We start from the raw sequence: 13,099 nt of genomic DNA, 5'->3' as shown, positions 1-13,099 counted from the left end.
TCTACTAGTCCCTCCTAACATTTTAGTCTAGTTTTTATTGTCTCCACCAGGCCGAAGGTATGGGGAGAGAGTATGTTTTGCACTCAGTCCGTGTGTGCGTGTGTGTCAGTCCGTCCTTCCGTCCGTCCGTTACCAGCTAATCTCCGGCACCGTTGGCCTGATCCATGCCATACTTTGCACACACACTCCCTGGATGCCAACGACGAACCTCTACTCCAAATATTCCTCAACGGCCTGTTATAGCGCCTCCATGAGGCCGATTTAGGCAAAACACATTTCTGTAGATTACTCGTACACATTTTATCCATACATCACACAATTCGGTACACTATCTCCATAGTCATGTGATCAACACGGATCTGCACCATTTCACATCTTCCATCCTGATTGGCTAAGATTGGCTTCCAAAGCTCACATGATTGGTCCCGCAAATCACAAACACAGTGTGCAATTTCCGTGAAATTATACACGCGCATTTCTATTAGGACGAAGTCGACATGCCAAACTTTTTTTTCCAAATCAGCCTCACGGTGGCGCTATAACAACTTATGTATGCGCACTCCCTAGAGGCCATGGAAAAACATTTTCCCTGCATCCCTCCACATCTGCCAGTTATAGCGCCACCATGAGGCCGATTTCTGCAAAAAATATTGTTTATTGCACAGATTTCATCCAAATCTCACGCAAATCGGTACACATGATCTCTGTAGTCATGTGATCAAGATGAGCCTGTTGGATTTCTCAGATTCTACACTGATTGGCTAGATTTCCTTCCAAAGTTTTCAGGAGTGGCCCGTTTTGTACAAAATGCTGCACATGTCCTGCTCATCCAGAATTCTATCCTCAGAGATGCTCTGAGTGATCTGGCTCTGCATTTCCTCAACAAAATGAAGAGAATTGTTGCAAAAAACATGTTTATATTACTCCTAAACATTTTGCCAAACATCACACACACTCCTATCCTCCTGGTGGAGACCTGTGCCCAGAAGGGCACTTTTTCTAGTTTGTTGATGAAATTGTCAGTATATTTAGTCTTAGTTTTAGTCATCTTAGTTTTTATTTAGTTTCCATTTAGTTTACGTCAGTGGAAAAAGGTAGTCGACGAACATTTTTTGTCTTAGTTTTAGTCGACGAAATCAACACTGCCTGGCAGCAACAAACTCAACTGTTTTGGGTCCACAGACCTACTGGGCCAGAATCAACCTGTTGGGTTAGGGTTCAGCTTTAATTGATTGATTGATTGATTGAATGAAAGCTTTATTGGCCGTTTTGTTAAAGGTGTTTTTGGGGCTCCCATATGTGTTTTCTATCCCCACAAATAACCAATTTTGAACAATCAGGCTTTCATGTCATATGGGTGTTTTAATGGAAATTGCTCTCAGGAACAGCTCAACTGATTTTGGCCTCAGCGTGATGTCATCAATGTCACCCTACTTTGTATAATTCCTCCTCTTCTTCAGTCTTCAGTTCCAAATTTGCATTTCCACTTTGTTTACAATGTCCACCATTGTTGATTTTCCAAGCTGGCATGGAATGGAAACAAGCCTGGTTTTATCTAGCATCAGTATTATAATGACTCAAATATTAAATAATTTGCATATCAGCACCCCCACCACCTCAGGACATTGTGGTACTGCAGCTAAAACTGCTTTCAAAGTCCAGAAAGAAATGACAAGGCCTGGTTATATCAGAGTGGTGATTGAGGTTCAAACTATTAGAAATAACTTTGAGGGACATAGACAATATGATATTAAATATTAAAAGCAATTTTAAAATGCATGTTATTTGCGCTTTAACAGTACAGGTTGCGCAGTCAAAGGTTACGCTAAGAGGATAACAATATTGTGGCCCATTGTACTCAATTCATCAGTAATACATAAATAGAATAAAATAAAATACACATTGGCAGAAAACTCACTATCAACTTTACAGAGGAATGAGAGGTGGAGCCGAGGATGAAGGGGTTAAACTATGCTCACTCGTATTTTTAGGTCAGCCATTGTTTTAGATTAGTTTTGAGTTTAGGTATAGGGAGTCGAGATCTTTAATGGGTCTTGGTAGTTCATTCCGTATTGTAGGAGAATGCATTTCCCCTCATGTTTGAGACGAATTTTGGGGGAACGAGCCGAGGTCAGTTGAGCTGGTGTTAAGCCCGAGGGCATCACTCACTCTAGCCCATTCTGGGCAGGAACCCCTTTTGGTGTTTTAACTAAGCATTATGTTATACTTTAGCTATTGAAAAATATCAGATCTACAAGCGCGCCACCAAGTGGCGCGCTACGAGCTTGTAGGTCTGCTATTTTTGAAAAATCGTGAAAATGCGGCACAAATCTTTGAATATATATTCTTTCAGAGCGAACGTTTTTCTTATTTCGACGTCAGGCTAGACTAGAAGTAGTTTGACAGGTATCTGGGTATACTAATCATCTGAGTATCTATAGAAGACCGGACCATTTAAAGATGTTGCATATGTCTTCTACCTTGAGCCAAGCCAGGCTAGCACTGGCTTGATTACATTTTACTTGAGATGCTGCATGTATAGCCTTGTCCTTGTGTGCCCCAGTGCTTTGAGTTGATCCAAAAGTTGATCATCTTATTTACTTACACTGTCTGCTATTGTAAAATACTTACTGGACAGAGGTATAAAATCAGCAATTATGCTAGTAGTAGTAGTCTTCTCAGTGATATCATCCTATGAGTGATTATGACCAACACGTCACAAATATGACAATTCAACAGTAAACTCTTTGTTTCGTTCATCATTTATTTTGGAAACATTTTGCAGTTTTCCTGTAATAAAAACAACAGGCTCTGTACATACGACTCTTCTCTTAAATACAACAAAGTCACAGTGGTCACAAGTGCCTAACATACATACATGCATACGTACTTACATACATACATTATCTGCCAAATAGAAACAACAACAATCAAACTTAAATTATATCAAACTGAACATAAAAAGGAGCTGAACACAAATAATTACACAACTTAAATTAAAAGAATACATCCTCTTTTTTTACATGAACATATTAGCGAAACAAAAATATAAGGAAAACATGATGGACAGCATTTCATAACCAATGGATGAGCATCATTGTACGTCCACTGGCCAATAGCAGAAGACTGGCAGTGATGGTGGGTGGGAATGGGCAGTGCATACATCAACACCACGCAGTCATGACCATATCTGCACGCTCACTCATACAAAACGCACGCACGCACGCACGCACGCACGCACGCACGCACGCACGCACGCACGCACACACACACACACACACACACACACACCTCCATAGTGCAATGAGGTATTGGCAGTTAGACTAGTCCATTTCAGCAAAGTCCTCTGGGAAACACTACAGCAGAGTTTGGGCAATGTTGCACTTAACAACTTCTCAGACAATGCTAGCAAGCAACATTTGCCAAAGGAGCTGCATGTGTTGCACTCATTACATAAAATCAGAAAAATGTCTGGAATGTCAGGACTCAGGACAGAAGAAAAGCAGGAAATAGAAGGGAGGGAAGTCGGGTTTCCAAAAAGCCCTGAAATCCCGAAAAGAAAGGAAATAATGATGTTCCTAAGAATTTGATCGATTTGTTGCGGCTTTTCATTTAGTTCCCTGCTGTTAGGAATGTTGCCCAATACACTGCCTAAAACATGTCCCTGTGCCTCAACGGCTAGGGGTCAGGGGCCAGTATGGCCCAACAGATCCACATCGGATCAATCTGCAGTCACTACTGGAGTCCTCTATTCTTTTCTAGTCTACTTTATTCTTGACTGAGAGCCAGCTCAGCCAACAGAGTCTCTGGCAGCGTCGCAGAGCTACAGGTGTGTCTGTTGCAGAAGTCCATCCATTGTTCCCCATTCAGCCAGAAGATCACACAAGGAGTGGTCAGGCTATACCAGCTGGGCAATGTGCGTTGTGTGTTCCTCCATGCATATCAAGATTACTTTGCAGCATTTCTACACTGTAAGAATGGATCCTTATAGTGTTTTGTTTTTGTTGCTGTGTACCATGGTTAACACTATACGCTCTGCACTGCAGCACTACACACAACACTAGACAGGTGGCTCTGTCCAGTGTCCATGCCAGCATTTACACGACACTGTAAACCACAGCACATAACAGTATACAGTACTGTACTATAACAGTACTTAAGTTCTCAGTACTCCAAAGGTACTACACAGTTTTTTTTCAATCAGTACTCCAAAGGTACTACAATAAAACTTGTCAACATCCAAGTCAGTATTCCATTCTTCACAATGAAAGAGTTTTTTAAGATTATTTTTCATGGCCTTTCGGAGCTCGTCTTTGCACTCGTTCAGTACTAACTTCTGGGCTGACGCAGCACAAGATAAGTACTAAGTCAGGACTCGGGACTGGTACAAGCGTTAAGTCCCGTTAATGTACTCCGTCCTTGAGAGAGCTAGAGCACAGTAGTTCTTCATCCGTTCTCCAGCATTGGGTAGCATTTCAGCACTAGTTCTGTGTTCACGTCCATACAAGTACTAAGTCTTATAGCACTTGGCCACCGTACTGGGTCAACATTAGACCTACGTCCCTCGGTGATCAGAACTGTCCCAGTACTCATCCATCGTACAAGTGCAGTATAGTGAGTCCATACTAAGGCGGTACTAACTGAACACTCTCTTGGTACTTTAGGTCGTCCAGTATATCTCAGTACTGTGAGATTCCATGACAGCAGCAGCAGGGAGGCAGCAGCAGCAAACGGCAGGAGTAAAACCTCCTGGAGACAAGGTGAGCTCTACTGCTCATGGCTGGTTTGGACTGGCTTTAACCAGATAACACCGTCCTGATCCGGTATGGTCTGGACTGGTACATTGGTATCATACCTGGAACGCAAAAAAGGATAATTTGTTTAGAATTCTTGTATATTTGCTGTATTTTTTGTTTAGTTTTAGCATTGTTCATGGCATGACATTTTATTCACTTTAATGATCTTGTACAAAGCTATAGAGTGGTGAATTTTATGATTTGTACTTGTAAGGCAGATGATTATTTTTTGCGTGTGACTGTTAGGTGAATGATTAAAATGGTGTGAGGTTGTTGATTGTTGGCGAAGCTCACCTCTGTCGCTATAATGCACTCATCCTTCCGTTCAGATAGGACGTAGACCGACTGGTATTTAGTGTCTGTGGAACACTGGTATTGACCGTCAGTGGAACAGTGATATTTAACATTGTTGGTCGAAGGAGGTTTAACATCAGTCGTTGAGTTGTACTTCAGCTCGCTGGCTGACTGATATTTGCTGTCGCTGCAACATGGATTCTCCTCTGCTTGATTCCTTTCTGATGCATTACTGTGGAAATACAGAAAAGAAAGACAGGTCAGCACTGACATCCTTTATAAAGAACACAAGTTTTAGAGTTCAATATGAAATACGAAAATAGCACAATTTTATGTTGTGATGTGATATTCATATAAGATGCTTACATGTCACTATGGCTTAGGCTTAGATTTAATGCATATATGGTTTAAAATGCCTTTCAAACATACTTGTACCTCTTTAATATATTCGTAACATACTATGTTATATATTTTGTTGAGCTGTGTACCTGTTTAGTCTCTTCCTGTGTCTTTCCTCTGCATCAGACTCATCCACAGTGTCACATCTTGCCACCAAGTCACCCTGTTCCTCCTCCTTACAAAGAGACAGCTCCTCCGGCCTCAGCTCGTGGACCAGGTTGTATTCCAGACTAGGGTAGCGAGTCTTAAACCCATTTTTAATCTCAGACCCACTCAGTCCGCTGAACCCACTGAGCACACTGAGCCCACCCAATGACCCAGTCAGCTCAGAATGGTAGTCCACCTTCTTGTTAGTGTTTTTCACGGACGCTGTCAGTGTCATGGGCCCAGCTAGCTCCTTATCGCTGCGGAGGCAGTTGTTGGCCGTCGTCAGGTTGTTCATGGTCTCGTGGCTGTCGCTGTGGACACTGTCACCGTGGTGGCTGTGGTGGCGCTCCTGCAGCTTGACCCGAACATAGACCACCAGCACTGAACAGCCAATCAGGATCAAGAGAACCAGGAAGATGCCAGCGCAAACGGCTGTCCAGGGGAATCTGGCGTCGTCGTCAAGCTCCTCGTCGTCGTCGTTACCATTTTCTGGTGAAGAATAACGACGGTCTGGTCCCTCGACCACCGGCTGGCCCCTTGGAGCCTCCGGCAAGAGGAATTGGCAGTTGCGACCGCCGTAGCCTGACGTGCAGGCACACACGTAGCGGCCTCCGCGCTCGTGGCAGGTCGCCCCGTTGTGGCAGGGACTGTGGTGGCAACGGGAGATTGGGGAGCTGCAGTTCCTGCCTGTGTAGCCTGTTGGACGAACACAATTGTGAGCAGAGAAAGTTAATTTACTGCTAACAAAGAACTGCTTTGTTCTATGGTTTAATCCTAGAGCATTTACTTTTAAAAGTGTTATATGAATAATGTTTATCATTGCTAAAAGTTATATTATAGCTTGATTCAATTTCACTTGATAGAACAAATAACATGTCTAGAATTTAGTCAGGATGGCAACTCTCATATAAATATAATTTAGTTTATTTATGGTCATGCCATTACAAAACGTTTGGTTTTGGTGGAATGCTTTTATGGCTCACTGCTGCATGTTTGTGCATAGACTTTTGGTCAGGAGCAACATAATCTCCTCAACAGTGATCTGTAGCCACCCTACACTTTTTAAATCAAAGATAAATATGTTTTTTTATATACCTGGTGGGCAGTTACAGGTGTAGCCATTGGCTCCTTCTTGGCAGGTCCCGCCATGCTGACAAGGGAAGGCTAGACAGTCCCCAGAAACAACATGGACGTCTTCACAGTTCGGTCCTGAGAATCCCTCAGGACACTGACACAGGTAAGAGTTAACCAGATCTACACACTCTGCACCTGCAGGCAAAGGAGACGGAGAAAGAGAGTTAGACATCTGGCAAACTATAGCACAGATATGTATCCAATACATACAGTATATGACTCAAACAATGTGAAGAGAACAAATGTTAACGTACCATTAAAACAGGGGTTGGAAGAGCAGTGGTCAATCTTCTTCTCACAGTTGAAGCCGACGTACCCCGTGGGGCACTGGCAGAAGTAGCCGCCCTCAGGGTTGTCCACGCAACGCCCGTCGTTGAAACAGGGCCCGTCCGCACAGGTCATGGCACTCAGCTCACAGTTGTTGCCATAGAAACCAGGTGGGCAGGTGCACTTGTATATGTTGTCCAGATCCTATATAGGGGGGAGAGGGGAGAAATGACAACATTAGTGACATGATTCTTGGGGATCGATCGATTCATCTATTCATCCGTTCATCCATCCGTTTTTGTCTCAAGTTAAAATTCCGGGGTGACTGTGACTGGGATTTACTGTGAATGTGTTTTCAGGACTTACAGAGCAGCTGCCTCCATTACGACAGGGGTTCCCAGAGCATTCGTTGACCTGGATCTCACAGCTGGCACCGGAATATCCGGGGGGACAGGAGCAGGTGTAGCTGCCCTGGCCAGTATTGGTGCATGTAGCTCCATTCATACAAGGTTTGTGGTGCGTGCAGTAGTTTAGATCTGTAAACAGAAATGAAAAAGACAAAAAGGTTTAGCATAAATCCTTTATGCACTTTTATTCTCTTTTTGCTCTTTTTAGCCCACTTTCTTTTCTTGAAATATATTTTTTTTAATGATTATTCTGTTGCTGTTATGTATTATCTATGCTGCTGCATTGTCTGAAGGAAGCCAAACCTAAAACGTAAGTTTTACTCTCCTGTCTGTACACAACATGTGACAATGAAGTAAAATCTTGAACCTTGAACGATACAGGCTCAATGGGTGTGAATCGGTCCCAGGGCTATTCCAAGATCTATTTGAGGGTTAATTATGAGACCCTGTGATGTTGCCCTGATTTTGTGAACTCACCCTGATTGCAGAAGAGCCCGCCCCATCCCTCCTGACAGTTGCACTGCCAGGGCTGTTGGCAGGTGCCATGGAGACAGCCAGGGTAACGGATGCAGTCGTCACAGTAACGCCCACTGAATCCCACGCGACACCTAAAACACAACAATAAATTCCATCAGTAAAATAGCTACAGTCAGTCACACACTATTTTCACTTCACATTTATTTTCAAATTGAACAAGACTCCCAGATATATACAGTTAACACAGTGCTAAACGGATGTCAAGTGGGTAGAGGGACTTACTTGCACTCTCCAGGTTTGTCACAGAAGCCATGTATGTCATCACAGCCAGGCAGACAGAGTGCTGCAGAGAGAGAGATACAGAAAGGTCAATCCTGGGAACCGTAGTGTTAGGAAGACAACTGATAGGCGCAAGATTCAAATAAGTGAATTTGGGTCTCATCCTGGAACCTATAATGAACAGTGTGATACAACCAGAACTTTGGTTCTGTGCGGGTCAGAGCAGAAACGGTCAGACAGGACTGTTTTGAAACAAAACATGAGTTTAGAAAGTCTAGCCAAGATCGTGCTGTCCACAGGGCTACTGTGCAGCCCCGGTCACCAAGGGGATAACCAGCCAACCAGCCCTCTCCTTTAACACGGCTGCTCTCTAGCACAAAAGGTTTCCACACAAAGCACTCTTTCTCCCCCCTGACTGTGGGTCAGAAGTCCCTTTTCTCACCCTTGGCCCCTCTTCTCCTCCTGCTCTACTCTCATCTCCTCTCCATATTCTCCTCTCCTCCGTTCCTCTCCTCTCCTTTCCTCCTCCACTGGTGCCGTCCTCCTCTCTCCTCACTCCCCCCCCCCCCCCCCTCCTCCTCCTCCTTAACTGGTGGTGCTCTCCTCCTCTCTCTCCTTACTCCCCTCCTCCTTCCTCCAGGGCCAGCTGGCCTGTGTGGAGCTAACCACCAGACAGCTGCTCTATTGTCTCCTCTCACCGAGCAGCTGCCCCCTCCACAACAATACACAATCCCATTCAGCCAATCGCCAGCCCCAATCACAACAATGCAGAACCCCCGCTCGGCCAATCGGGGAGGAGGGCTGCAGCGAGGAGGCCCCCAGTGGTCTAATGGAAGGCACGCGGCATGTGAATTACTGAGGAGCCACCGTGGTTCATTAGAATGGAGGCCTCTGCTGCTGCTACGGGGATAACTAACTGACGCCTGTTGCACACGGGCCCCGCATTAGGGGCCTGAAGCGTTTCTAAAAGTCAGTAAAGTGTAAAAAAAAAAAAAAAAAAAAGAAGAAGAAGAAAGTGTAGATTCACTGTTGTATACGCCAATTAAGCCAAAATGTTTTTTGAAACTGATAAAAAAATATATATATTTAATTATTAATTATCGAAAATGAATAACTTATCTTATCCTTGAGTTACGTATGTATTGTAAACCCTGGGTGGCCGATAACTATATATCTTTATATATAAGTCAAAACTAACCACCATAGTGATTTTATTGAGTGCTGAAGCTCATTTAGCTTAGTATGCATGCACGTCAACATACTGTACATGTTTGCAACATGCCTCATCTTAAGGCCTATTCATACCCCAGTTTTAGGTGATGAGGTGATCACCTTTTCGGTGGTCACCGAAAACTGGAGTATGAATAGGCCTTTACCCTCACCACATAATAAATATAGGTACAGTAGTTACTTTGTGCCTGCACAGTGAACTCCTCAGTGTTTGTTCATGTTTTACTAAGACTCACGTTCAGTGCAGTACGCTCCCTTCCAGCCCGAGATGCATATGATTTCTCCTCGCTCGCCGCAGGTGAAGTGTCCGAAAGCGTCGTCCCTGGGGCGGCAGAAGACGGAGCAGCCCTCGCCGTAGTAGTGCTCGTCGCACGTGAAGCGGTACGCGTAGCGCAGCTCCGTCCTGCCGGCTGACTGCAGGTCTTTGGACCATTCCTCCCCCACCGTCAGGTGGCGTTGTGTGGTGACCCTGCCGATCAGATGCTCTGGGTTCTCTGGAAGAGTCAACAACACTGTTCATTAGTACTACTTATTTAATACTTTAGTTATTCACTACTAGGGGCCTCTATCATGTAAGGCTTACATCGTATGAGCCAAAAAATAGCCAATATAGCTCACAATGCTTTGCAGCTATTTTCGTGGAATCTTTGCCTACCGTACATGCCCAGCATAAGCATTGATGTGGTTATGTAAGATGCATGGCACTGCTTTGTTGGCAAATTATTAAATACATAATTGAGTTAAGTGTTCAGTTACGTTACATGGGATGGAGACCAGTTAGGCATTTTGTTTTTAGACCTGCAATACCAACTATTGCTGTTTTGACGATATTCCTAATCAGGACAACAAATCCCAATTATATATATTAACCTTTTAATGTCAGTGTTAGTCAGTTGGTGATATTATGGAGAAAATAAACACTGATTACATTTTGGAGCCAAGGTTGATGCATGTGCTGCTGTGCAAAAGAGGCAATACCAAAACACTGAAAGTTATTTACAGAAGAGCAGAAATACACCAAGTGGAGTGTTACGTGCACGCACCTACGCACGCACGCACACACACACACAGGTTGTTATTGTCTGAATTATGATGACATGATTGTGATGATTATGATTTGGTTCTTGTGTTTGTCTTATGCCTGTCTTTATTGTTCTATGTTTATTGTTTCTTACAGTGTTGTTAATCTGCTTTGCTGCAGCACAAATTGTCCAATTTGGGATATAATAAACTTAGCCTTGAACCTAGAACACCCTCACATTGCATTGCAGTGGCCAAAACTCATTAAGCTCTCATTGGGCACTTGCCTGCCAGAGTCATATGGGGTTACCAGGCCTTCTAAAGTGTCTAGTCTAAATGTGAACAGATTATAACCATGTGACCCAATTAATATTTGCAATTATTTAAAATGTGTATCTTGTTGGTGTGACATGTTTTTTTTCACTTCTTCACACAGCATTTAGGGTTTATTTATTTACTGGCAAGAAGACATTTTTTTTCCAGCAACATGAAAAGGAGTGAGCACTGTTAGTGGGAACCAGACTTGATGGCAAACGCCACTCATTATTAAGACTGCTGGTCAGCCTTTCTTTCTTCCACCCACCTGTTGTCAGGTCGTCCAGGGAGTCCGTGTGTAGAGCCTCAATGATCAGTGAAAACGTTCCCTGGGGGGGAAAGGGAAAAAAATACGTTTGAGACACAAGAAAGAGAGACAGAGAGGGAGAGAACAACAGCTGCCAGAGAGCAGCCTGCTGCTGCCTGGAGCCTAGCTGCTGCCGCACAGCAGCAGAAGGCTAATAGGAGGGCTTCTCAATAAACTTCACACACAGCCTAATTCCCCGACCGTGTTGATTAGGGGCCTAATAGGGGCGACTACCTGCATCCACTTTTACACCTCCGCAACCCTCTCACACCAACACCGTCGTAAAACCAAAGGAGGCGGAATTTCACGCTGCGCTGTCAATGATGTGCCAACTCGGAGGATGTTAAATTTCCCACCACCCCTATTCGAAGCAGCAGCGTTTGGGGGAAGCCCCCCTCCCCATCTTATCCTGTCCAAGAGCACCGAAACACTACAATAGACCCTCTCACACTCTGTTGACAATGACCCTCACTAGTGGCGAGTTGGGAGGCATCTGTTACTATGTCAGAAATAATATAACCCCTATTATTAGGCTACTAGTACTACACATTTCCATAATACACCACCCAACACCCATCATGTCTGATGAGATGATAATTCATGATTCATCAATTTACGCAGGCCTGGCAATTAGGCTGTACATCAAGTGGGGACATTTGATCACATTTAATAGGCTATAGCCTATTGATTGATTGGCAGTGCTCTAAAATGAACACAATATCACAGATAGTCTACATGTATGCTGCCCTATTTATATAGGATGATGGATGATTGGATGTCCACTCACCGGCCATGTGAAACTGAATGGAAACCGGATGGGGTTCGTGAAACTTTCGGCGTTGGTCTCGGGCACCTGGAAAGAGTTGGAGCCGAGAACGGGCGTCACAGCTCCGCCGTATGTGCAGGGAGGCTCGGGCGAAACGTTTGCCTGGTAGTGCTTTAGGCAGACACGGAAAAACGTCTTGCATTCGCACTGCTGGTACCCCTGTGGGGGCGCAGAGCCCCTGGCGCAACAGTTGGCGTTCCCCTGCACCCCTTTCTTATTGAGGAACTCTTGTAACTTCAACTCAAAAAGCCCAGAGCACAAAACCTGTAGAAATAACACAAAACATAATGAGCTCTGCTAATTGTTCAAAGGTATGGACTATAAACTTTAATTCTGGGGTTCGATTCATTTTTCACAAATTTAACTAACTGATAAACAAGAGCAGTTATAGCCTAAATCACTCGAGCTTGTTTTTTTTTACCTGGCAGATGAGTAGAGAGAAAGTGACAGCTAGATTCAGACACAGGCGTCCCATTGTGTCGACAGTTCCGTCAAGAAGCAAGCAGTGAAAGTTCCACAAGTCAGTGCTCCTCTCAAACAAGCATGGAGAAAGTTTTCAATGTTTCCTCTTTGCAATCAGAGTCAAGGTATATATTGAGCTGTGTCGACTCAATGAAAGCCAAGGACAGGTTCAGCAGACGTTATTGAACTCTTGGGCTCCCGGAGAAGATGCGTCTCTCTGCTCCTCCATGAGAGACACCGCGAGCGCACAGAAATAAGTTCACACAGTGTAGAAAGTAATCCTCATCAGACCAGCAGCAGAATCCTTTTTGGGTATAAATGTGGATGAAATTCCTTGTGGAGAAAATAATTCCAAATAATATCGAAGCGCGCTAGAAGGAAAGGAGAGACGGCTATAGCTCTCGACAGCCTTGTTTATTTTTCCACTTGATTGATCTTACACAAAAAGTCTCCTTTCTTCCTCGCGTCTGTCTCTCTGGGTAAACGTGCGTGTGTGTGTCTCATGTGTCTCTCAACCTCTGCCGACGGTTTTATACGGCGGGGCTCGCACTGGCAAAGGGTAATAAGATGCAAATGAGCCCCCCTCCCCTTTCCCTCCCTCCACCACAAGTCCGCCCCGGGACCATCACAAAGAGAGAGAGAGAGAGCGAGAGAGAGAGAGGGGTGGGGGTACACACACTTTTCTAAACCGCCCCCCTCCCCTCTCTCTTTCTCTCAAAGGGCAGACCAAATGGCCAGT

The 13,099-nt window shown here is 44.4% G+C and overlaps 1 protein-coding gene across 1 annotated transcript; it reads right to left on the bottom strand.

The window, feature by feature from the left end:
- Window positions 1–4,635: 4,635 nt before the first annotated feature.
- On the bottom strand, window positions 4,636–12,423 carry dldh (dihydrolipoamide dehydrogenase). Its single transcript, XM_079496171.1, has 12 exons — window positions 12,320–12,423; window positions 11,860–12,162; window positions 11,034–11,094; window positions 9,667–9,924; window positions 8,204–8,264; window positions 7,922–8,052; window positions 7,404–7,573; window positions 7,025–7,241; window positions 6,732–6,905; window positions 5,579–6,332; window positions 5,091–5,322; window positions 4,636–4,855 (listed from the first exon to the last, which is right to left on the bottom strand). Exons 1-12 carry the CDS (start codon window positions 12,371–12,373, stop codon window positions 4,850–4,852), a joined length of 2,421 nt encoding a protein of 806 aa, XP_079352297.1. The 5' UTR covers window positions 12,374–12,423; the 3' UTR covers window positions 4,636–4,849.
- Between the last annotated feature and the right edge of the window lie 676 nt (window positions 12,424–13,099).

This window comes from Electrona antarctica, assembly GCF_951216825.1.
Source record: "Electrona antarctica genome assembly, chromosome: 3".
NCBI classification, from domain to species: Eukaryota; Metazoa; Chordata; class Actinopteri; order Myctophiformes; family Myctophidae; genus Electrona; species Electrona antarctica.
This window is presented reverse-complemented; position numbering and strand designations above follow the sequence as displayed.

Coding starts and splice junctions, on each gene's coding strand:
- dldh (XM_079496171.1), bottom strand. CDS start 12,373: ATGGGACGCCTGTGTCTGAATCTAGCTGTCACTTTCTCTCTACTCATC. Junction 9,925..11,033: donor CCTGGACGACCTGACAACAG/GTGGGTGGAAGA, acceptor TGACTCTTCCAG/AGAACCCAGAGCATCTGATC. Junction 6,333..6,731: donor CACCTGTAACTGCCCACCAG/GTATATAAAAAA, acceptor TTCGTCCAACAG/GCTACACAGGCAGGAACTGC.